General features: G+C 51.4%; 1 protein-coding gene across 1 annotated transcript; it reads left to right on the top strand.

Moving 5' to 3' along the window:
* The first annotated feature begins 636 nt into the window (after positions 1-636).
* LOC130839656 (uncharacterized) lies at positions 637-24,262 on the top strand. The gene is made up of 7 exons (XM_057713881.1): positions 637-772; positions 8,715-8,908; positions 16,715-16,842; positions 19,459-19,661; positions 19,948-20,108; positions 23,056-23,195; positions 24,113-24,262. Exons 1-7 carry the CDS (start codon positions 705-707, stop codon positions 24,260-24,262), a joined length of 1,044 nt encoding a protein of 347 aa, XP_057569864.1. The 5' UTR covers positions 637-704.
* The last annotated feature ends 1,422 nt before the right edge of the window (positions 24,263-25,684 follow it).

Here is a 25,684-nt window from a genome sequence, read left to right on the forward strand (position 1 = left end):
GGGCACGATTGCGGTGTTGAGAGCTTCCTGTGTGGCCCCAAGGCTGCCACTACCCAAGGCTCTTCTGGAAGAACCTGCAAACTGTGGATGGCGGAGGGGACACCCTGGGAATATTTGGAGAGAAAACCAAATGGCAGCCTAAAACGCCAGCGGCTCGCATTTACGACCACAGGGGTCTCGACCCGTCATCTCACATCTGGATGAAGCTGGCAGGCAGTGCTGTTGACACAGGCACCTGCCCTGCTCCCGGGCAGATCTGACCGCGTCTCTTTCCAGTCCCAAGTCAATGGAAACACAAGAACAAGCCACTGTTTAGAACAGCCTTTGCTTCCCAATCAGAGCAACACATACAAGAGCAGGGGAGTGTATTTTGCTTCACCACTCATTCCCAGTCCAAGTCACACACCTCCCCAAGGTCACATGCATTAGAGCACAGAGGAGAAAAAGCCGTGCTGAGGTCAGCAGAGCTAACATCTCCTCTTTAGGGCTCCGGTTCAAAAAGCCTTAGGGATTCCATCCACAGCATCATAATGTCAACATTCCAAAGAAAGCCAGCGCCCCAGAATCAGGGTCTAGGATGCCAGAGAAAGGATGGAGAGGGGTCCCCACGAAGCCCGGGATTTTGTATAAGGGCAAGGGCTAAGAAGTAGGAAGTGAAGAGTGAAATCCTGCCCACACTGTGGAATCTGAACACCATCCGAAGAATGTCCCATTTCACTACCTGGAAGGTCTCCCAAGTAAGCAAAAGCTCGATGCTGTATGACAACGTCAGGTAATCAGCGCATCTCCCTCTTCCTTGGTGTCATTAGGACCAGCTCTGGGTGTTGGTAGCAGAGCCTTCCTTAAGCAGAGGCTTTGACCAACCTGTCAGCTAGTATTTTAACAACATGGAGAAGAAAATCTCTTTTTTTTTTTTAACAGTGGATGTCTTTGCGGTACAGTTGAGGGGATATGGACATTTTTCTTCCTGTATTAATTTCCTTTAAAGTTATTAGAGTAAAATTAATTAAATAAGTAGAAGTCATTGTATTAGACAGAATGCATTCACTACCCCTAATTGGACTCAATGTGGCTCAGAGGCCAAGGGTCCAGTGTGAAGGGTCCATCTTGTGGGAAAGGCAAGGGGAGGGCATCAGTGTTTCCAGAGAACACAGAGGCGTGGGGAAGATGAGGCTCGCGGTCGCTTACCACGAGTCTCTTACTCTGGAGTTTCCATTCCTCCTAATGGCCGAGAAAAATAAAAATCGCCAATTAAGGGTAACGTATTCTGTTCTTGTTTGAAACATTTCACTTTGAGGTTAACTCAGCCTCATTTGGGTAAACAGAGTCAGCTCAAAGGCTGTTTCTTCTGTCCATCCCAACAAGGCCCCGGGTGCAGAGGGAGGTGACAGATGTCCTTGGAGTCTGTGGCTACGGACCTGTCCTGTCTCTAGAGGTCCTGGGCTGGTGTTTACTCAGGTGTGGCTGGTCTCGCTGCCCCTCGAGGTGTCCTGCTGGCATCTGCTGCAGAAGCCCAAGGTCCCTGCAGTCCCTCACATCACCAGGTCCCTCTCCCTGTGGCCTCCTGCCCCCTTGCCCTGGACACAGATCTGTGCCAGGACCACTGATTTCAACACCTTGGTGACCTGTCACCAGGGCCATGAGGAGCCCTGCACTCCAGTTGTTCCACCCCCTCCGGACCCCAGCGGACACGGTGGGGGCACGGGGGGACTGAGATGCGCTGACTGTCCCTCACACCTTCCGGGGTTTCTGTGAGGCTCTCCAACGCCTCACACCCCCGGCCCCAGTTTTGCTTAAACCAGGTGGTGGTGGGGGGAGCCTGAGGAAGGAGACAGTCACTTCTCGGTGGCCGAGCTACGGTTAGCATCCTAGACTCCCCCCTCAGAATCGCCCTGCCACCTCCCGCGGCCTCCATCTCCACTTCCGCTCGCCGCCCGGTGGACACTTCCCCCAGTCATCTCCTCTGCCTGCTCTGCGCTGTGGCGTGGACCCTGCTTGACCTAGCCCGGCTCTTTATATGTTAAAGGAAAGCTTTCAGAATTTAGAAAACCCATTCTGTCTTCACAGAGCCTGGTTCCTACCTTGCTGCAGATTCAAAATGCCATCTGGAGATCAGGACCTTAAAATCGACTTCACTTTCTTGGCTTTCTGCTTTAATAATCCTAATTTTCTCCGGGACAGCAGAAGCTATGTCAGCTGATGACACAGGATAAATCAAAGCGGCTTTACAACGTTACGGGAGAGGTGGGGAACAGCGAGAAACAGCACGTTGCTGGGGGCTGGTGACAACATCCTCCTTACCACCCGGGGGCCAAGACCTGAGAGTCTGAGGGAAGGGACACCGAACCCAGATGGAGAAAGTGTGTAAAGAGAACCAGTATCCTTGGGTTGGGATCTTCGCAGGTTCAAGGCAACCTCTCGGGGCAGGAGGCAGCCAGAGGACCAAACACTGACATCATTTTCCTCCCTTCCTGTGATCCCCTCCGCCAACGGGAGCACCCCATTGGCCAAACCTAACGGCACGTGAGAGGCAGGGGGTCCACTGACAGAACCCAGCTGGGCAGCTCCAAGATGGAGAAGAGTAGCGAGAGGATGTGACGGATGCCACAAGAGATCCAGCCTAAAAACTTCTTCCTGAAAGAGGCGTGGGGACTGGACCAAGGACAAGGGTGTCCAAAAAAGAAAATACTCTTGGTATTTTTCAAAAGTATGATCTCCCTGTAACATATGTCTGTCTTATCCACAGTTCAATTTCTATCAGTGTCCATCTAAGTGTGTATTCCAATCAGATGCCTATTAACTTGCAAAGTGCTCTGATGGTGGCAGCAGCAGCTAGCCCTGAGTGCTTTCTGTATGTCAAGCGCTGTGGGAACACTTGTTGATGTCCTTTCATCCTCCAAAGAAACTTCTGGGGTATGCTTTTATTATTAACATCTCCATTTTACAGATGGCAAAACCAAGACGAAAAGTTTAAGAATGTGCCCAGGGTCATACGAGCTAGCCAAGGGTCCGTATAAAATATAAGACCAGGCCCTCTAAGAGGGGCAGGAGCAGGGAAGGACGCATGGTACCTTAGCGTCAGCTTCTAAGTCACTGTGATGGTTGCCATCTGGAACAGTGGGGCCCCATGTCACCAGGTGGTTTTCCAAGAGGAGTTTGTAATCCACGTTGCATAGGAAAGGTCCCCATTTTTAATGTACTTGTTCAATTTGCATTTTTCATTCACATTGAAACAATGGCTGATTTAAAGTGTACAATCAGGAGGTCCAGTTTGCAAACCTCTGTTAGACCGTAACAAAGAAACCCCACCCCAGCACCCACCCACACACAGCTGTGATGGTGATCAACAGCCTTCACAGAGCTACAAACCAGGAAAGCCTGTTTCCTGTCCAAGTGACAAGCGTTGTGTTTGTAAGTTAATAATAACAATGTGGTCGACTATTCGCAGTTACCAGTATGAGCTGTCTCCTGAGAACTTTACACGTGTCATCTCATTTCATCCTCGCAATGACTCCGCAATTTACATACATCAACTCACCCACATCTTCCAGGGAAAACAGCATTCAAAAATGTTGTCAGAAACACTGTACGATATCACTTACATGTGGAATCTAAAAAATACAACAAACTAGTGAACATAACAAAAAAGAAGCAGACTCACAGATGCAGAGAACATACCCGTGGTTCCCAGGGGGGAGAGGGAAGGGGGAGGGTCACGAAAGGGGGAGAGGAGTGGGAGGTACTGTTTGTTAGGTATAAAATAAGCTACATTGTACAACAAGGGGCATATAGCCAGTGTTTTATAATAACTATAAATGGAGTATAACCTTTAAAAATTGTGAAACACTGTGTAATACACCTGTGACTTACACAGTATTGTACAACTCTACTTCAATTTTTTAAAAATGTTAAGTCACAATCCTGAAGTCGCCAAATAGGAAAGAGGTGAGCTAAGGACTCCACCCAAGCCCCTCTGACTCCCCAAATTAAACTTTTTCTATCAAAAGGAGAAGACTTTCCCCTGCACAACTCTGAGATGCCAGGTACACAAACCAGAAACCCAGTGAGACAAGCGTTTCTTCCAGGCGGTTACCAGTGATGACCTCAAGTGAATGCATTTTGCAATGCAAGCTGCTCACCAACCGTTCAAACATTATACTTTCTACAAGCACCACGGACACCTTTAGAACACCAAACAGAAACAGAGATAAGCAAAGCAAAGCGTAGGACAGCCTGTACTTGGAAGTGGGCAGGCTAGTGGAAAGACAAACAGAGTCTGCTGAAAATGAATAGGACGTCAGAGACTCAGCTCAAGAAATGCTAAGAGGTGCCTCCACTCTCTTTTTCTTCAGCACCTGACGGAGAAAAAAATTTTTTTTTCTTCCTTCCTTCCTTTTTCTTCTTTTCTTCCTTTCTTCCTTTCTTCCTTTCTTCCTTTCTTTTTCTTTCTTTCTTTCTTTCTTTCTTTCTTTCTTTCTTTCTTTCTTTCTTTCTTTCTTTTCTTTCTTTCTTTCTTCCTTCCTTTTTCTTTCTTTCTTTCTTTTTCTTTCTTTCTTTCTTTCTTTCTTTCTTTCTTTCTTTCTTTCTTTCTTTCTTTCTTTCTTCCTTCCTTCCTTCCTTCCTTCCTTCCTTCCTTCCTTCTTTCTTCTTTCTCTTTCTTCTTTCTTTCTCTTTTTTTTTTGGCCATGCAGCATGTGGGATCTTAGTTCCCTGACCAAGGGTTGAACCCGCGTCCCCCTGCAGTGGAAGCGCGAAGTCCTAACCACTGGACCGCCAGGGACGTCTCGAGAAACTGTTGTTTTTAAAGAGTAGCTTAAAAATCTGGGTTCCCCTTGCTGGGACTGAAAGGATAACATTAAATAAGTAGATTGTAACACTCCCTACGCATGCTTTCCAAGCCCCAAGTATTAATACTTGCTTCTCTCCCTGCCTTGTAATTTGCATCCTCCTTTCTGGAAGTTTCTGCCACCCCTCTTGGCACAAACAGCTCTCAGACTCTGCACCCCACCTCATCCAGCACCTTTATCCTGATTCAGGAATAAAGTCCAATCAGACTTTGCAGTGGAGAAAATCCCGGGTTGCGTCGTATTTCCATACGCGACGACGGTCACTAGACTTATCGCCAGGCCTCAGGTCATCTCTGATCTCCCCGACAAGGTGTCTCAAGCTCCATCACATGTTCTTCCAAACGTTTCTATCGTTACTTCTAAAGTTATAACCATAAATTATAAAGTTAGTCCTTCCAAGAGACTTACCGGTGAAGAGACCTCTTCTGTCTACACGGAGCTTAGTAACAGGCCCTCTCGATCTACATGTTGGGAGTGGATTTCTGTTCCCGACCTTCACACCAAACAGCCCTCCCCTGGGATCCGTCTCCTGTGTGTAAACAGCACCACCATCCGCCCTGTCAATACAGTCAGATCACCCGCAGATCCCTTGCGTTCTGGAGTCTTCCTTTCCCTCCCCCCTCTGACGGATGCCTCAGCAGGTCTTGTCCGGTCGTCCTCCAGAACCTCCGCATCCCACCTTCTGGCCCGTCTCTGAGGATGCCAGGCCACCACGTGCTGCGTGGCGCTACCTGGGCTGGGGCAAGCCCCTCCACCCGGCGCCTCGGCCGCATCCGTCCGCCTCCAGCCTGTCCTTCTCAGATTAGCGAGACTAATCCCCAGAGGAGGCAAATCCAAGCCTGGCGTTTTTCTCCTGCCGTCTTGTTGCTTCTAGGATAAAATCCAAAATCCTGAACGTTCCCCAGGAGGCCCTGCCCTGGCCTTGCTCCGGCCTCATCCCTCCCCACTTCCCCTGTCCCCGGCTACACTAACCACTTGTCCTCAAATGTTCCAAACTCTTGACTGTCTCAAGACCTTTGCAACAGCTGTTTCCTCTGCCTGGAACACTTATCTCCCAGTTCCTGTTTGGATAGCTAGTTCTTATCATGCAGGCCTCAGACCCAAATCCTTTTGCCCAAAGAGCCTTTTCTGACCACCCGATTCAGAAGGCGGTTTTTGACCATTTCTCTCCCTCTCTCTCGCTCTCTCTATTGCGCGTGTTTATTTCCCTTCTAGTACTTTTCACAAAGGACAATTTCTTTCTGTATTTACTCATTGACTCTCTTGTCCCCACTCCACCCCTAACATCTACCGTAGAGCCTGGACATCACGGGGAAGGAAAGACAAGTGTTGAGTAAGTAGAGCCCCAGGCCCCGGCCTTCAGCTCCGACAAAGCACACCCCAGGGTCAGGGCAAAAGAAGCCGTGTCACTGCCTCCTGGGTAAAGCAAACAGCCAGTTCAGCTTATTAAGAAATATGCTTTCAGTTAAGATCACAGAAGGTATTTTCTGATTATGCTGAGCTGGGGACCAAGACGCAAAGATAATAAACACATTTAATTGAAAACAGGTGGAGAGTGGTCCGCTCCCCCACGGGTGACCGGACGTAGGGCCTCTTAGCAAGCCTTCTCTTCTCTCCAACATTTTATGAGCATAATTTCGACGTGCCAGGATATGCTCTCGGGGTGGGGGGACATCCCTGGCCTCCAGCTGTCACTCGATGGCCCAATTCAGCTTGACAAGGAAAGGCTTGGGTCCTGAGGGCCAAGCTCATTTGCATATCTGCCTGGGTCTGGTAGATGGCATGGCTCAGCCACAACTTTATGAAGAAGCATCCCTAACTGAGGGAAGCACGCAAAGATCCTGGCACAGGGCGCTAGAGATGTGTATAACAGCGTATTTATTGAGTGTGGATTTCCTTAATGTGCCAAAACATGCCTTCCGGTGATCGGTTCAAATGTTACGACGTGCCAGCAAAGTTGGAGGTTTCTGGGGATCAGACGCAGAGCAGATGTTCTTCTAAGCTCAAGAATGTTGTTTTTCTTAAAAACAAAAACAAAACAAACTGCCCAGCCACTCACAACTCTGCAGCACACACCCTGCTGAAGTTGCATCTTTGGAGAAGAGCAAAAGAAACACCGTAAGTGAATAGAGGCTTTAGAAACCACATCTTCAGAAACCAAGTTCAAACTCATCAAAGAAAAAACCATGCACTTTCTTACCTGTGGTGTGGAGAAATCCCAGGTTCCTGTCCAATCTCAGTGAAAATAGTTCAATACCCGGTGTTAACCCAAAGCTCCCAGAGGGACACTATTATTTATAAATCCTTAAAGGTCTCTTCTAATTATCACCTCCAGGATGCTGGGTTTCGGATTCAATTTCTCTGGCTTTCAGGGAAGAACTTAAGCTCGCCAGAGATGTTACCACTTAGTGCTTCTTCAGATGCGCTAACCGCAAAATGCAAACCCAAAATCACGTCCCGTTTTCTGAGCCCTTAATGCAGCTGGATGTTCTTGACGAATCCCAGACGCAACCTTCATTGGTACAAGCACCACCTTAACTTTCGGCTCCTGACAGACTGTGGGTACCACTGCGGATCTGGAGTGGGTTCATTATGCCCCCAGCTCTCCCTTCCACGTAGTTAATATTTTTAATCTACAGTCTTTCATTCCCCTCTGCCTGCACCCGATACTTTGTCCATCCACCCACCCTTCCATTCATCAACAGGAATTGAGCGTCTGCCTCTTGCCAGATACAGTGTCACGTGCTGGGGACACACAGGTGAACAAGACAAAGTCCAGAATGTCACGGAACATAAAATCTAATAGTAGAGACAGGCATGAAGACGGACCATTGATTGTACTTTTGGTCATTACTAGGATGGAGATGCTTGAAAGGGGCCGGGGACCAGAGGGAGGGCAGGTTTGCGTTGATGGGTGGGAGGTGGGAGTTATTGTGGTCATGGACCACACCTTAGAGGAAGTGACGGGGAGAAGTCCCCAGGAGGATGGGAGTACAAAGGAGGGAAAGGGGAAAGTGGTACATCCCAGGCCGAGTTGGAAACACCAGCCACGTCACAGAGGTCTGACAGCCCGGATGCTTCAGCTCTGGGGGTGGGGGGGGTGGGCCATGAAGTGAGCAGGGTTGAGTGAGGAAGGACCTTGTGGGTCTTGCCAGGACCAAAGACTTGGAGGTTTGAGAATCACTGAACAACTGTGACTCCATGAAATATTTAAGACTCCCTGAAAATATTCTCTTTTTAATTGATACAATGGGAAATGGGGAAAACAGAAAGAGAAAACACATGTTGACATGCAGTATATTAATCCTACCCCATAAAAATGAAATGCCACCTCTTAGCTGTATCCTGACCACCTGTGTTTCCAGTTTTCTTACAAATTCACACACACACACACACACACACACACACACACCCCTGTTCTCCAATCATCCTACTACTTGGGAGATTTTAACCCTTCTTTCATTCTACTATATGCAAGATAAGCTGACAACGTCCACTCATTTTCTTTCCAGATTACATAATCTTTTTAAGATTTTTTTGATGTGGACCATTTTTAAGGTCTTTACTGAATTTGTTACCATATGGCTTCTGTTTTATGTTTTTTTGGAGTTTTGGCGGCAAGGCATGTGGGATCTCAGCTCCCTGACGAGGGATGGAACCCGCGCCGCCCCCCGCCCCCCACGCCGTCCCGCAGTAGACGGTGAAGTCTTAACTGCTGGACCACCAGGGAAGTTCCTTACATAACTTTTCATGAAGTTAAGCATTCCAGTTCACCTCCTTCCTCTTACGACCACACGTCAAGCCACTTCTCTCGGGAGAGCTGAATCCCTCAGAGCATCACTGCTGATGGTGGGTTTCTATGTTTAGAGCTCCCCGTGAGAGGAGGAAGGAGAACAAGAAGGAAGACCTGCCTGAGGACCAGCTCCCGCCTCACAGCCAGATGCTGCAGAAAGGGGAAGGGGCCCAGACCGTGGATGGCAAAACAAAGGAAACAGGAGACAACAAGGCTGCTGAGGAAGGCCCTTCTCTTGGCAAAACAGACCCACGACAGGACGCCAAGGGTAAGGCCAGCCCCGGGCTGCGGACCCGCCCGCACCCGCGCATCGGCAGGCATCCTTGCATGTGGGGAAATGGGGCTCTGGGGCTGGCGGCTTCTGCGGCAGGGGCGGAGCTGACGTGGTGGGACACAGGTAACAGGGGGTAGATTAAGGTCGTAGAATGCAAGGCCGCAGAGCTGCTACTCTTCATGGCTTAACGTCTGGCTCCAAAGCTCTCATTTCCATACGTAGATAATACCCAGGGTTGGACGGAAGAGGACCCCTTCCAGTGAAACCAAAGGTCATGCAGGCCAGTGTGTCCTGAGTCCCAGAGGGTCAGCCTCACCTTTTCAGGGAGAGAACCTGACTCTGGCCGAGGACCCACGATCCCCCCTTCCCCACTGGCTGGCTGCACTTCTGCAGAGCTGGGCTCTTCCTCAGGGGCTCAGCCTCTAAGCCCCCAAAGCATGTACCTGAGCCCCGAGCACACCCCATTCAGGCAGGGAGCGGCCACCAGCCAACCAGGCGCCTCTTCGAGAATGGGGACACATCATTTAATCCCATCGGCAGCTGTCAGAGCTGCAGCACGCGATGGCTGAGCTGGCTGCAAGCAGGTCTCCTTCTTCCCCCTCTCGTCACGTCTCTCTCCTGTTCCCATTCTCTCTGCCCCCTCCTCCCCTGCCTCACCTCTTGCCCAAGGACTGACTTTTCTCTGCCTGTAGCTCTCAAAGCTCAAATGTACCAATCCTGGGTTCACACAGGGAGGAGGTACACTCTCTGCGCCCAGGGCTGGGGAGGCAGAGAGGGAAGGCATCTCTGCCTTTCCATCCCCTTCTCTAGCCAAAGAAATGGCACCTTTTGTGAAGACAGGCAGGTAATGATTCTGCTCAGTGTGTGTCATGGATGGAGGAGAGGGAACCCAGGGGGGAGCTTTTAAGGTGCAAAGTTATCTTCATGCCTCACTTACTAACCAGAAGAGGCAACCCTTTGTGATCATTAGGGTGGACCTAGCACTTACTCCAAGTGCTAAACCAAGTGACAGATTCCAGTTGCCAGAGCCAGGGTTATAGAAATTCTCCTAATTCACACAGAATCAGGAAGCGTTCTTGGTTACATTTGCTATTCCCTAGAAGTCTTCTTGGTCTCCGTCACATTGAGGCCAATGAAAACTCTGAAGATGGGAACCAGATAAGGCAGAGCTTGGAACGCCGGTCTTTTGCAAAGCCTGGTCCTACTCCCCAGGACTGAAACCGGTAATGAAGAAGCATTGTGGGGAAGGGGAAGCGGAGAGCAGAGATGCATCGGAAGCAGAAGGAGAGAGAGAGCAGGCCCTCTCGCTTGGGATAAACGACCTCAGCCTGGAAGCAAAGCAAGTGCAAACTCTTCATTTCCAACAGAGCTCAAACGAGCTGTCAACTTCGAAGGCATAAGAGACAGACGTCTGGCCTCCTGCCGTCTGCCAGCTCAGACCCCCTTCTCGGGGTCTGCACACGAGCCCCTTGCTTTCCCAGACACCCCCTCACGGCTGTGTGGATTCTCTCCTACTCTTCCAGCCTGCCTAGTTCGTATTCCCTGCAGCGCCGCTTAGGGATCAAAGCCTCCTTTGCTTTTTCACCGCAGTTTCATGCACCAACCACGTGTACAAAGTCAGCTAAGTGACAAGGACGTTAGGGAGCGTGCAGGGTACAGAATGGGTTCGTTCTTTCATTCGCTGAATAATTTGAGGGCACCCACTCTGCTCCGGGCACTGTTCCAGGTGCTGGAAACACCCCGGTGAATAAAACCAGTGAAGATCATCGGAAACCCTGCGGCAGAGGACGCATTCACGGCCCCCACGGCGTCCTCCAACTCAGCTCCAGCCTCGCAGGGCAGTGGGCACAGACGGTGGGTTGGAACGCCAGCCCCGCGCACTGATGGTGCCAACTGGGGCACACAAAGGACCCCAGGAGAAGAAGAGGGCTTGGTCCCGGGGCAGCGGTGCTTGGGAAGCTTCGGAAACCGTCGCGGGAGGCGGCAGGGCGGAGTCCGCAGCCTGCACCCGCGGGAGCCCGTCTGTTTCTGATTTTCCTCCCACTTGAAAGTGATCAGGATGTTCTTGCTTGTGGGGGTTTTTACCCACTTCTGACCCTGCAAGGCTCAGGAAATTACAAAGCAAGTTTTCCAACAAATGCTCTTCACCAGCGTCAGACAGTCCTACACGGCTGCCACTCTGACCTCCCCAGGTCTTGCGAGCCTGACCCATCACGGAAGAGAGACCGGATCCGCTGGCCCTTCTTGCCTGCGGGATGCCCAGCTCCAGGGAGAGCTCGGCTCTCATGGCCTGGTGAGACGCCCCTAAACCCATCTGCCAGGCAAGAGGTCCTGTCAGGAGACACCCAAAGATGGAAGATGCAAAGACTGACGGTGGAGTGGTTGGGGGGGGGGAGAGAGATTGAGAAACACTTTAGAAGGGCTTGCTTGGAAATGTGCGGTTTCCACAGCAATTTTTGGAATCTCGCTGCAGAGAACAGCGGGGGTGACTGTGTCTGAAGAATTCCCAGCCACTCCCCAACCCAAAAGTCACGTGTGGCATGAAATCTGAACCACAGCCGTTGCGTACAACCCGCCTCTGCTCGGGGGTATCTGGGGAAACGTGGAAGATTGCAGATCAAAGGGAGGGTTTGCTCCCATTTGTCAGAGTCAGGGAAACACACCGTTCAGACCAACACGGCACATTCTGCCTAAACATGCTCAAGGCTAGATAGCTTAGCAGAGCGTGACTTGGTTTTCTCGGAAAAGAACAGACGATTGAACGAGAAAGGAGAGCAGAGAGCGCGTCTGCTCAGAGAGAGTGAAGGGTCCACCCTTTCCACGCTGTCCGGCTTTGCACCACGCATCCCAGGTCTTGAGGCCTTGGTTCTTCTTGGGCAAAATGGAGCTCTTCATCCTCAGAGCCTGAAAGAATCCCCAAGTCTGGAGAACTCGTACAGGTCATAGTCTGACCACTAAGAGCCTGACGCAGAGCAGGCGCTGAGCCCCTCGTCAACGCATCGCTGAAGTCCCGGAGGAGAGGAACCCTCGTGTGGACGTGCGCGGGGATCCTGGACCACGTCCCTGCAAACACTGGCTCCGTCTGTGCTGCTGTCGCCAGCAAAGGGACCGTCCACTGCGTTGGGCCACTCGGTCCTAGGCGGCTGTGGCTGTCAGCGTGTGCAAATCCAAACCCCCGTCCGAAGCCGCCTCCCGCAGCTTCCCTCACAGGTTCTAGTTCCACCCACTGGGGCTGGTGTGGTGAGTCTGATCCCTCTTCTACACGGCTGCTTTGGATATCTGAACGTGACTGCCGTGTCTCCAGTGGGATTCGTTCTTCTTCAGTCTAATGACTCCCACCTCTTCCAGTCCTGCTCAGACGAACAAAGAGGGCGTTAGGGGTTTCGTTCTCTGCACCATCGTCACCATTTGCCTCTGAACGAGCACAATTTGTCCAGGTCGCCTTGAGCTGAGCTCAGGGATTCGGCTGCGATGGGACCAGGAGGAGAAACGTGGGTCCGTCCTCTTCTTGTTCCAGCTCCTGCATCAGCAGGATGCAGTGGTGGCCTTGCTGGCTGTGGAACACTCATCTTACCCCACACCTGGATGTATTTTTTAGACAGACGCTCAGATGCAGCAGCTCAGAGACAGAGAGCAACTCCTTCTTGGGTCTTCCCTGATTCAGACAAAATTAGACACATCAGGCCCGACGGGTGACTTGCTATCCCGGTTAAATCTGTTCAGGTCACCCTATCCCCTATGCCACGCCAGGATCCAAACTTCCCGTGAGTCAGTACTGAAGAAGAGAGGCCTCCCTGTCCTTCCCCTTCAAACAAACTGCAGCTGTATTAAGGGATCCTTAGATTATAATAAAGATGTTGAATTATTCTGTGCACGTGCTAACACTGGTCACTTTGCCCAGTATTCTCCAATACTTCGGAATAAACCTGACGAAGTAGATCAGACAGAATTGCATTTGACCTGAAGAAACAAAAAGAGAACTCTCCTCCTACAAAAGAGGAGTGTGCTTTCCCCAGATGACAAGGTGTCCAGAGGAAGTCGGGGGCGGGGGCTGGTAGGGGGCCCCGTGATGGCATCAGAGACCCAACCGTGCGTTGCTCCCTGCTTGTCCTCATCCTCCCGCGGTGGCTCTCTCCTGTGCGGGCGTGGAGATGCTGCCTATAACAGTGGTACCCAGGGCCAGCACGCAGCAGCTGCTTTTGTATCATTTTTTTAGCATTTTTGAGCATCGGCTACATGTCAGGCCCCACGTTAGGAGCTGGGAATTCAGAAAATAACAACACAAACCTCGCTCTGAAAGAAATCCTAGCGTTCCTCTAACATTAATACTGCTCCCCCCACCCCAGTTCAAAAGTGGGCCGAAAGCAATAAAGCTTTAATCCAATGAATGCCTTTTTGATACAAAGACTCAGGGTTTTCTTGGCTCCGCGAAGCCACTGTCAAAAGTAAAAAGTACTGACTCCACTCGAATGCTGTAATTCACAGGTCATCATTTCCACCCGTAACACCCCTCCCCCACCCCACGGTTTGACTGCTAAATTACAGTCAGAGGAGCAGACTGTCAGCCGTTCTCAGCGTTGGCTGCACACGTTTGAATCACCTGTAGGGTTTGACCAGGGTCCCATCTGCCAAAGCTCAGATGCATGTGGCCTGGGGTGCACCCTTGCATTGGAATTTTTTTAAAACCCCTGGAGTCCCCAACACACCCCCAGGATGAGAACCACTGCTGCTACCAAAGCCTGATCATTTCCCAATGTCTGAAAGCAAAATTCCCCTTAAAGAGAAACCACTGAAGACATAAGCCAAAGAGGCGTGATCAGAGACAAAGCGTTTTTCCATTTATTTTCAGCGAGACTGAAATTCAACACATCTCACACCTTGTCAAGCCACCCTCCCAGGTCTGGATGGCTGCTCCTTTTAGCAGACAGCCTGCGCCTGGCTGGGGAGTAGCTAGGGTAGTCCTGAGGAAAGGTTAAGTCGCCCACATATCCAAGAAGGCTGCTTTCTGTTTGCTCTTTCAACATGTGCTCTGTCACCTGCATGGATTAAGCACCTACTATATGCCAAACTTCACGCTGGGCGCTGGGGCTCAGAATCGAATGCCAAGAGGCAAAGCTGCCTTTTCTGTACAAGAGGAGTGTTTTCAGGGTGGAGGGCATGGGGCTAGTTTTGAGGTGATAAAGAATCATTTTAAAAACTTGCTCAGAGAATTCCCTGGTGGCGCAGTGGTTAAGAATCTGCCTGCCAATGCAGGGGACACGGGTTCCATCCCTGGTCCGAGAAGATCCCACATGCTGTGGAGCAACGAAGCCCATGCGCCACAACTACTGAGCCCATGTGCCACAACTACTGAAGCCCATGCGCCTAGAGCCCGTGCTCTGCAACAAGAGAAGCCACCGCAATGAGAAGCCCGTGCACCGCAACGAAGAGTAGCCCCCACTCACTGCAACTAGAGAAAGCCCGTGTGCAGCAACAAAGACCCAACACAGACAATAAATAAATTAATTAATTAATTTTTAAAAAAAACAAAAAAACAAAAAACTTGCTCAGTCCTCTATGAATACCTGTATCTCTCTCTGGGGTTTAATCACTTCCAGGGAGCAATCTCTTTCTAATTTCCCCCTCTGGTCCCCCAGCCGCCATCTCCTTACCACCCCCAAAAAATTATTACCATGGATAGGATCCTAAAATTTGCCAAAATGCCATAATTATTTCACCAGGAAAAAGAGCAATGTGAAGCCACAGCCTTCACCCCTTCTGGTCTGCCGGGTCCTTCTCCTGCACAAAGGGCCTGAGGAATATGCCTGCTTCCAGCAGGGCTGATTGCACATGCAGCAGGAAACGGATCCTCATGGCCGGGCCTCTGGGGAGGTTTATGGCAAAGCCCAGGGAAGCTGGATTCCTCTTTTAAGATAACACTCAGTCAGTGGCAGCCGTTTGACACAGAGAGCAACGTGAACCCTGGTTTTGTAAAATTAAGGCTGCATCTGGTTTGCTTGGGTCTAAACAGGAACCACCCCCTGCCTTAACATCACAGGCTTCTCCAAAGACCTGAAAGGCAACCCGAGAGGCTACAAGGAAACCAGAGCTCCTGCTCAGACAAAATACTCTTTAAACCCTCCCCCCCTTTATTTGTTTTATAAACACTTACTGAGAGTCCACTATGGGCTGTGCTAACCCGCCACCACCGCACTCCCACCCGTGAAAAATTCTTAAACATCAGAATCCCACTGTGGCCTCAAAATTCAATGTTCTTTGGCAGCCTCCAGAGAGGATCCTTCTGAGTTGTTTGTTGTTTGTCTGTTTGTTTGATACCAACTCCAGCATCCTGGAGAAGAGGCTGTGTTACACTTACGTCATCCACTATTTTCATTCTGGTAGAACGATGCCTCCCCTCGGGCCGCTGGAGGGATTCAGGAAGCACACCAGCAGACACCCCTCTTTACAACAGCAGCTCCTAAAATCTGGGGCAAAGCCAATGAGCAACACCAAGGTCATGGCTGGCCCAGTAGAGGAAAACATCAAAGAAAACCTGGACGCAGTCTTGCCATGATTTACCCCCTCAGTGCCTATGTGCGGGAGAATAAATAACGGTCCAGCAACAGTAGGAGGTTAGATGACACGGAGGCAGGTTGCGTCGCGCCCCTGAACGTAGCCAGCATGGACACGAGTGATGGGCAAACACAAAGAGATCATTTACTCTAGGAGGTGGGTTCTTTTTTCCCCTCCCCTGCCCTCCCCGCCCCTGCCCTCCCCTCTCTTCTCCTCTCCTTTCATAGAAGGGAGGCTTGTATCCTCGGGTTGCTTTACATGGGGTCACACAAACTCTAGAACACGGACTGGATGACTTCAAGGTGTCTTGGGGCCCTGGATTTTGTAACTGAACTTGGCCGGCCAGCCTGGGCTTGGCTTGTTGAAGGCTTGATCGTGGACTAGATGTCTAGCTTGCATACAGATTCTGGAATTGCTGAGGAAACTTCAGAAAGCTCCTCTGTATCTGGGAAACCAGCACCCGTCTTGCAACAGGGGGTGTACGGAGACACCCACTCACACAGCAGGCGGCAGAGTGGTCCTGCCACCTGTTTTCCTAGGCTGGCAAACTAAGGAGGGTTTTCCCATTTTTAGCTGGTTGAAAAAGAAATCAAAAGAGGACTATTTTGTGACACAGGAGAATGACGTGAAAGTCAGAATTCAGTGCCCACGAGTAAAGTCTTATTGAGACGCAGCCAGCCACGCCCACGCATTGACATAGTTACCTACTGTCTGTGGCTACTTCTGTGCTACCACAGACCAGGTTGCCCACAAAGCCTGAAATGTGTACTCTCTGGGCCTTCGAGGATAAGATAACTTTGCAGAAAGTTTGCCAACCTCTGCAGTCAAGTAAAAGAATAATCCTGCCCAAAGGCAGAGAAACGAGAGGCTCACATCACTCATCCTTTAACCTAATTAAACGCTCATGCTGGGCCCCTAACAATCTTCTCTCGTTGCTAAACCCCCAGAGCGAGAATCAACTCAACTTGTGCGGCCTTAGGACACAAAGCACGAGACTTGCCCACCAGGCTGGTCACGTTCCAGAAAAGCAGATCAGAACATCCCATGCGTTCCAGTCCGTCTCCTAACAAACAAGAGCTTTCATTCCTGGCTCTGGGGTGAGGATCTACCTCTTTCTCAGCTGCACAAGCCTCTTCCTTGTTACACTGTGGGCCAAACACGAGAAACCAGCCCTGGTCCCGGTCGGGAGGGAGGGAGGGAGCGCGACCCCGCGGTCCTCAGTGTGCCGTTTCTCTCCTCGCCCACTAGGAACAGACTGGAAGACCCCCCTGCGACCTGTGTATCCACCTTTGGTCTCGAGTCCGAGATCCACCAAAGCCGTGGGACGCAGCTGGGAGTTGTCACCTCCGGCGGCGAAGAGCTTCCGAATGTATGACGTAAGTCTTCCGAGGACCCCCTTTGCCTTCATCCTTTGCAGACTGAGAAGTGAGAAGGTGCCCCATCCAGGGTGAGCTGGGCAAAGGAGGGGCTGAGACCCGCCCAAACCAGTGGAACGGGAGCCAGTGGTTCTGCCCTGATGCCGCGTGAGACCAGGGCAGGGGGAGGAGGACGTCCCGAGGACAGCCCGTGATGCACTCGGGGTAACCCTCACCTGGGACCCCTAGAGACAAAAAGAAAATCCTCGAAACCGGATGGCTGGCTGATGTTTCTAAGGGTGTCTTCCACCCCAGGCCACCTCCGTCCTGCCTCCTCACCCTGAACTTCACGCCACTGTGCTGTCTTTATCCCGTCATCCTTACCCTCTGGGTCATGGGTTCATCTTGCTTTGTGGGAAAGAGAGGTTTTGGAAAAGGTTGTTGGGGACACAACCCTTTCTCCCTATTGTCCTAAAATCCAGGAATAGCTTTCTTCCAAACCTAATTGTTCGCTCACGTGACAGACTTCTGTTGAGCACTCACCCCGTGACGTGTGGTCCATGTAGATGGATAACCTACCCTGGCCTCACGGACCGTGGGGTCTGGGTGGGACGTGCAAGTAGAGACACACTCACAGTAAGTCAAGTGGGGGACACAGACCCTCAGGGTGAGTGCTACAGCAGCCCAGAGGAGGGGAGCCACCTCTAAGGAGCGGGGGTGCTCTGGCACGGGTGACACATCTGTGGAAGCCAAGATCAGAGTCCGGAAAGAGGAACAGGAAGAAGGCAGGAGAGGAATGGGAAGGGGAGGTGACCTAAGTGGAAAAGAGGACAAACTATTTTAAAAGGTGATGGTGGTGCAAGAGAAGGTGACAAAGAGACCCAGAGAAAGGCCTCCATCTGGGAAGCGGGCTGGTTGACCTCAAAAATCCCTGGTGGCCTCTGACCTTCATGGGCTCCTCCCCCTCCACCCGCCTCCAGAGCGGCTTTGCCCGCCTGCATCCTGACAGTCCAGGCTGGAAGAAATGAAACACCACGCTTCCTTGCTTCCGGCTGTGTGGGAGGCAGGAAGCGGCCTGACCCCCTAATTGGGATGAGGTTCCTGTGGCGACTCCAGCCGCCCACGCCCCAGCACAGCCCCCTCCGCAGGTGTCTCAGCCGGCAAGGAGGGCACCCCTGGCGGTCGGCGGCCGGGCTCCACCGCCACCACCGTGCTGCCAGCTGCAGCCCTGCCTCTGCGGGTGTCAGGGAATCGAGAGGTGGATGGAGACGGCACTTTCTGAGGCTCCTCTGCAAACAAGGGGCCAAGCATTCCCGGGGGGGGGGCGTGGATGCGAGAGTTGAGGCTGAGAACCGCCCCCCACTGGACACACACGGGCAGAGCAAGAGGAGGCACCGGTTCCTGCGGAGAAACTGATACACAGGCAGGATTTGGGACTCTGTCATCAGTCCAAGGAGGTGAGGCCAGAAGAAAGCAGGGGAAGGTGACGCGGTCAGGAGTTGGGAAAACCAGGTGAGAGCAAGGGTCACAGCAGTTAACAGGCAGAGTCTGGTGCTGCCAAGCTGTGGGGTCCCAGCCGAGCTGCCTTCAACAGGGAGCTCGTAGACGTGCACACAGGCAGGGAGGGCGCGTGGTGGGAAACTCTGTGACTTGGAAATCCACTGGGCACCTTACGGCAGGGTGTCTCCTGGTGGACTGCGAGTGCGGCTCCCAGACGCTTCAGTGTCTAATACGAGTGAGATTAGAATCGAAAGACTGGACCCTCCATCTCACGTCAGATCCCACCTCCTGCCCCCAGGAGGGGTGGCCTTTGACCCACGGCACGCTTGCCGTGCCACTTCCATGGAAACCATGCCCTTTCCAGGCTGGCTGTGACCCTCATCAATAATCTGCCACAGAAAAGAAGGTGTGGTGCGTGTACACAGTGGAATACTACCCAGCCATAAAAAAGAATGAAACCACGCCATTCGCAGCAACATGGACGGACCTAGGGATTATCATACTGAGTAAACCAAAGACAACTGTCATAGGATGTTGCTTGTATGTGGAATCTAAAAAAAAGATACAAGTGAACGTATTTACAAAACAGAAACAGACTCACAGACATAGAAAACAAACCTATGGTGGCGGGGGTGGGTGGATAGGGATAAACCAGGAGCTGGGGATGAACACACACATGCTAGTATATATAAGATAACCAACACGGACCTACTGTGCAGCACAGGGAACTCTACTCAATATTCTGTTATGACCTATGTGGGAAAAGTATCTGAAAAAGAATGAATGTATACACATGTATAACTGAATCACGTTGCTGCACACCTGAAATTAACACAGCATTGTAAACCAACTCTACTCCAGTAAAATTAAAATTAAAAATAACAATCTGCTCTAGAGGGGGGTGGTGAGTCAAGGTCCCGTAGTGACTGGCAGATTCACAATTAGAGCTTGTGCCCTGACCCTCCACCCACTGTGTCACAACCTCGGGGACACATGGAGGGTGGCCCTTCGATATGCATTAAAAAAGGCACCTGGAAGTCCAACTCATGAACAAGAGGTGCGAACCCAAGCTGCCTCCTTTAGAAAGCCCACCCCACACCTCGTCTTGCTGTGAGCCCGTGGCACTCCTCACCACAGGTGCACATGGCCCACCTGCCCCAGCAGGGCCCTTTCCGGCACTCCGTGGACATGAAGGCTGAGAAGAGACTGGCCGGTCGCAAGGAGCGCCGCAGCCGCTTTGGAGACATCAACACGCACAAGTGCTATCAGTTTGGGCAGATCTTCTGCCCTTTCCAGGCCCTTGCAACCACGGTGAGCAAGCTTCTCTTCTGTACACGGTTGTGAAGTCTTTTAGTGAGAACCAGGATGAAGCCCAGTTCTTTCTTCTTTTGAGAGATGTATTAGTCAGTTCTGGCCACAAAAGTGCTGCATAACAAATCACCCTAAAACTCAGTGGCTTACAATGGCAAGCGTCTATGTTTCTCCCTCACTAACCAGCAGGGTAATATATTTGTTCCAATTTATGTTCACTGGGAGCTCCCAGGGTAGAAGGAATAAAGAACTGAGAATAGTAATCCCAGCTGCCACAAGAGACTAAATCCAGTCTACCCAAAGGTTGGTGACCAGAGGTTTAGAGGGAGAGCTGAGTGCAGATGGCCTCAGCTGTGTTCAGAAACATGGCCAATTCCAGAGGAGGAAGAGGTCTGGGGAAAGGGGATATTTTTGTGATAGAGGAAGATGGTTCTGGTTCCTATCCTTCTACCTCACCTGTTACCCTCTGCGCCCAGGTCAATTCAAGTGGGACGATTCCAAAATGTGTTTCTTTGAACATAACGATTACTGCTATGTCTTTGTGGTACTTTCTGGAGATACAGTCTTATGATTCTAAGATCTGAGTGTGTATGTGAATCACTCGGGAAGCTTGATGAAAAATGTAGATTCCAGGCTTGGGTCTCCCAAACATGGGGTCTTGGGTGAGGCCTTGGAATTTCCTTTTTTCATGAGTTCTCTCTTCCCCACATTTATGCTTCATTACTCAGCAGGGCTTCCAATCCTACTCACTTCCTGGGCACCCCTAAGGCTGAAGAGGGCCAGTATGTCAGGCCACCTGTAACCCATTCACAGCTCCACAGTGCGCACTGGAACCCACGTCAGGAACTTTCACCTGTCGGTAGTTCTCACCCTTTTCTGAACTTCCCAGCCACCGGGGTAATTAGCCATGCTCCCCGCCAGGTGTCCCCCAGACCGATGACATCAGATCCTCTGGTGGTGAGTCCCAGGCACCGGCACGGTTTAAAGCTCCACTGGAAGGGTGACCAGCTCATCCCAGTTTTCCCAGGACTGACTTGCTCACTTTTCCTGGGACTTTCTACCTTTTAGCACCAGAAGTCCTGAGTCTCGGGACCCCTCAGTCCTGGTTGAAAACTGAATGTCTCAAGTCCCTGGAACTCGTGCAAACCAGATGGCTGGCCCACCGTCCACACACCGTGCCCACGCGCAGCTGCATTTGAGACCTGCTGCTCCCTGAACCTCCTGGAAAATGGCCCCAATTCCTCACATCACAGGTCGCTGCTGCCCAGCTCTCCATTCACTGGCTGGCATCCCCTGCACCGGGGCCCCATGCCCAGAACCAAGCACTCCGGAGCACCCGGGAATGGAAATGTCAGCCCTATTCTCAAGGCGCTTCTAATCTGCTAGGCAAACTGAGCCACCTTGCTGCAAACACGGACATGATGAACCAATGATGCCGGCAGCACCACACATGGATAGGAGAAGAGGGTTGTCCACGTTGGAAATGCTTTCTGCTAAACCCACTCCCTCCCCCAAGGTCCTGCTGAAGGATGATGCCACCAGATAGGGATGCCCTCTCAACGCACAGGGCCAGCTGGGAAGGGCAGGTCTCTCGGGAATTGGAAACAGTGGGATCATTGCGTGGAGTTCTTATTGTGGGGCAGGGGCCATGGTCAAGACTGCCCAAGGCCTTGGGCTTCATGACCTTCACCGTATTAACACCATCCTCATTTTATGCACAAGGAAACAAAAGACAAGACGTGTTAAGGGACTTGCCCAAGGCTGCCGTTAGTCAGTGGTAGAACCCAGACGTGAGCCTGCTGTGCTGCAGCAGGTACCCCCGACTCCCGTGCTCTAGTCCCTTTTTTAAATTGTCTTTTTTTTAAATTGAAGTATTTATATACAATAAAATACTACTCAGCCATAAAAAAAGAATAAAATAATGGCATTTGCAGCAATGTAGATGTAACTAGAGATGATCACATCAAGTGAAGTAAGTTAGGCAGAGAAAGACACATACCATGTGATATCACTTATATGTGGAATCTAAAATATGACACAAATGAGCCTATCTGTGAAACAGAAAGAGACTCACAGACATGGAGAACAGACTTGTGGTTGCCGAGGGGGCGGGGGGAGGAGGGAGGGAGAGGGATGGATTGAGAGGTTGGGGTTGGTAGATGCAAACGATCACATTTAGAATGGAGAAACAACAAGGTCCTGCTGTATAGCACAGGGGACTCTATTTCATTGCCATTGTTCTGTGCCCAATAGGAGATGCGAACACTGGATTTCCCCCAAGACCTGCCTGTGAGCTCCCACATGCAGAGACTGGGCATCTCATGCACCACCCAAGGGAATCTTCAGGACCTGCCCTTGTCTCCTCCAGAGCTGGGCTTGGCAAAGGACGCCAGCAACCAGGAGAAAGAGAAACCGTCAAACCACATGAAAACACCTTTATTCCCCCCAATAGTTAAAGCAACAAAATTTAATGACATGAAATAATAAAAATTGCAAAACTGCATCCCGACCTCTCGCTGCAAGCCTTCGGATTCAAACAGTTAAGATCCACAGGACTCGAGAGTGCTGAGATGTTCTCTAGCCTGACTTAAAGAATTCCACCAACACATCCCCGCATGAAGATCTGGGGAACGGCGAAACCCTCAGAAGCTGCAATGCCCAACAAGAACTGGATCCTCCATGAGTATGTTTTTCTCAGGAGTCTGGAGATCAGCGGAGGGGGTGGTCAGGGTTCAATGAATCAAGGGCTCCACTCTTCCCATCCTCCTGGGCTACCATCACCAGAGGGCTGCATGGTGACCTCGGGGTTAGCGCCTCATGGTCACAAAATAGTTGGCATTGCACCAAACACCACATCCTCACAGGAGCTCATCAAACACTGGAAGGCTGAAGTTTCTCCCCACGTTACACACACACACACACACACACACACACATCCGGAAGGAGAACCTCTCCCGGGAACCACTCAGCTGATTTCCCAGCAATTCTCCTTGGCTAGGATGTGGCTTGCCTGTGCTGTAACCACAAGGAAAGCTGGGAAGACCAGTATGGGGTATTCACTGCGGGGCAAGTTCTACCATCAGGAAAAACACGTAGGAAAACGGCTGGTAGGAAGCAATGTCTGCCATGGTGTGACACTCGCTAGTTTGCAGCTCAGACCATTAGAGTGAGAAGTTCTCATCTACGCGGAGGGAAAACCTGTCTTCTTACAGTCTCTAAGCATCCACCCTAAGGTTGCTGATCCACCTTAAATAGCTTTCATGTTTTATTTTAAAAGCATCATGTGCTTATAATAAAAATTACTCAAAAGTATAAACAAGAAAATAGCAATTCCCCAAATCACACCGTTGCACCTGGGAACTTTCAGGTTGCTTCTCAATCTTCTGTCTGTCTTGCTCTTTGGGCTTGGATCCTTCTCCGTAGTTTTGATCACATTGTTTTTGGCCACCACGGCCCAACATGGCTCCGAGGGTCACCAGGCCCACTCCCAGGTCCCCTCACAGGTGGCCGTGGTGACCACAGTCATGGCATCCTGTCTGTATTACAGCTCTGTCCCCAGGCAGGTGGGCTGCCCTTCCCTGGCTTTGGACTTCTGAACATGCTAAACAACCCCACCCCCCAAAACAAAAACTGAGCCGTTTCCTTCTTTGTTTTTAACCCTTAGCCTTGTTCGCTGATTCATGGAGGGCTTAATTTTTTTGACTTCAGCCTGTTTGTATCTGAGCTACAGGAGAGGCACAGACACCAGGTCCCCTCCTTTCTGGCACACGTCCTCTTTCAGTCTAGGGCAAACAGCTCCCTTTGCAGTTACGCTGATTACCTCAATTGTCTGCTTGCTTTTTCTCTTACAGCCACGATGTGTGATGACACGGGGAGAATTTTATATCTTAGCGTTTCCCATCTCTCTTAAGCCAGGGATTCACACGCTACGGCTCTCTGGCCAAACCTGACCCTCCTGTTTTCGTACATAAAGTTTTATGGGAATGCAGACGCGTCCACTCGTTTGCACATTTTCTACTGTGGATTTGGGGCCAGGACAGCAGCGTGGACTCGTTAGTTACAACAGAGACTCCATGGCCCGAGAAGCTCAAAATATTCACTATCTGGCCCTTTGCAGAGAGGGATGCCTGCTCTTTCTTAAGCCAAATTTCCCTTCACGATTTCTGACGAAGGGATTCTACTCCACATCTCCACTTTGTAAAATTTTCCTTGCAGTCAAGAGCCCATGACTATGTCCGTCGACCAACAAAGGAAGTCAGGAAGGTATCCGGGTCCCTTCCTGGAAGGTATCCGGGTCGTCCCACCTGGGGTGGACAGCTGTCCCCGTCCTACTCGACCTGCCCACAGGCTAATTTGCCACGTGAATGAAGAAACCATCCTACATACCTTGTGCGTGACCTGGCAGTCTGGATAAGCTTCCGTCTTTCTCTCCTTTTACTCTAACCCTGAGTCACTCCTTCCCACCTGCTTCTACTTTCAGGCGGAGGATTTCATGCAGAAAGGCCGGCTCCGCATGGGTGCCAATGAGGGCTTCACCTCAGTGCTGCCCCACCTGGGCATTGTGTTTTCTTTTACACGAGGTGTAGCCTTCCACCCAGACGCAAGCAGAGGTCACGCTCCGGACAATTAGGATGGAAGGCAAGGAAAGCCTGAGACCCACAAAGGAGACTTCCCACACTCAGACTGCCTGCCCAGGCACGAAGAGGAAGAATGATGGGTGAAATTCACAGCTGACGGTAAATCTGATCGACGTCTGCGTTGGCAGAAACCCACTCGCACGCAAAGTGAGATCTACCCCGGCAGAGCCTTTCTTCTGCTCTGGGGCTTGAGCAAGGCAGGACTCGTAGAGGAGAATAATGACGATATCAGCCAGCGTGTCCTGAGTAATTACTTTGTTCCGGGCACTGTATTAAAAGCTTTTGTGGATTTACCTCGTTTAATCCACACTGTTGCTCCACTAAATTAATCCACTATTGTGAAGGCTGAGACAACTGGCTTTTCAAGAGAGTTTAAGAGCATCAGCACATACGGACCCTCTCGCCCCCGCAGTCAGTCACCGGGGCAGCCTCTACAGCTCAGACGCACCCTCCCAGGCTTGCCCCGTGCACGGCAGTCCGACTGGCAATCATTTATATTCCACACTTGTTCAGAACCGCCACACCCATCCTCACCCGCTTCTGCCCTGCGGTTTATTCGTCCTTTGCTCTTTTCTGAGCTCTCTCGACAACATAACCCACGCGTATACGACAGAAGTTCATGGAGTCACCCGTCACCGCTTGCAGATAACGTCCTTCCATTTTGGTTGCTGCTTCTAGAGCCAGTGCCTCCAAGTGCGAACGTCCGCCTCCCGGCAGCTGTTGGGGAGGCAGCTCCCACGGCGAGGACCCGGAAGGGAGACGCTGGACTCTGCAAGGGTGCGGGCTCCACGGGGGTGGGGGAAGGGGGGCGATGGTCAGGAGGAAAGGAGGGGAGCAGGCTGAAGGCGGCTGGTACCGCGAGCCGCCGGAAGCTGGTCCGGGGAGGGTTTTGGCACTCAGGACGGGGCGACCTTGCGTGGGATGCCGGTGGGATGCCGAGGGTCCGGCTCCTGGTGAAAAACCTCTGTGTGATCCTTCGGGGCAGGTCTCACGGGAAAGCGGCCCTCCCCACAGCAGGCCGGTGGCAGCCAAGCTCTGCAGACTCTGAAGGGAGCCTCAGACAAGGCCCCAGGCCCCTCTGGCCTGCGGTGCTCTCACACTCATCTCTCACTGTCTGCCGGGGGATTGGGTCCAGGCCGCCCCGTGGGTACCAACATCTCCGGATGCTCAAGTCCCTTATACAAAATGGTGTGGTCTTTGCTTGCACCCTGCACACAGCCTCCGGTACACTTCAGATCATCCCCGGGTTGATCATACCGGCGAGTACCCGGTCAACGCCGTGTGAACAGGTGCCCGCGGGGGAGGAGGGTGCAGATTCAAGTTTTGCTTCTTGGAACTTTCTGGAACGTTCTCCAATGGTTGGTTGACCCCACGCATGAGGGATCCATGGATACGGTGGGCCAACTGTATCCGCA

Source organism: Hippopotamus amphibius, chromosome 17 (genome assembly GCF_030028045.1).
Source record: "Hippopotamus amphibius kiboko isolate mHipAmp2 chromosome 17, mHipAmp2.hap2, whole genome shotgun sequence".
Taxonomy (NCBI): domain Eukaryota; kingdom Metazoa; phylum Chordata; class Mammalia; order Artiodactyla; family Hippopotamidae; genus Hippopotamus; species Hippopotamus amphibius.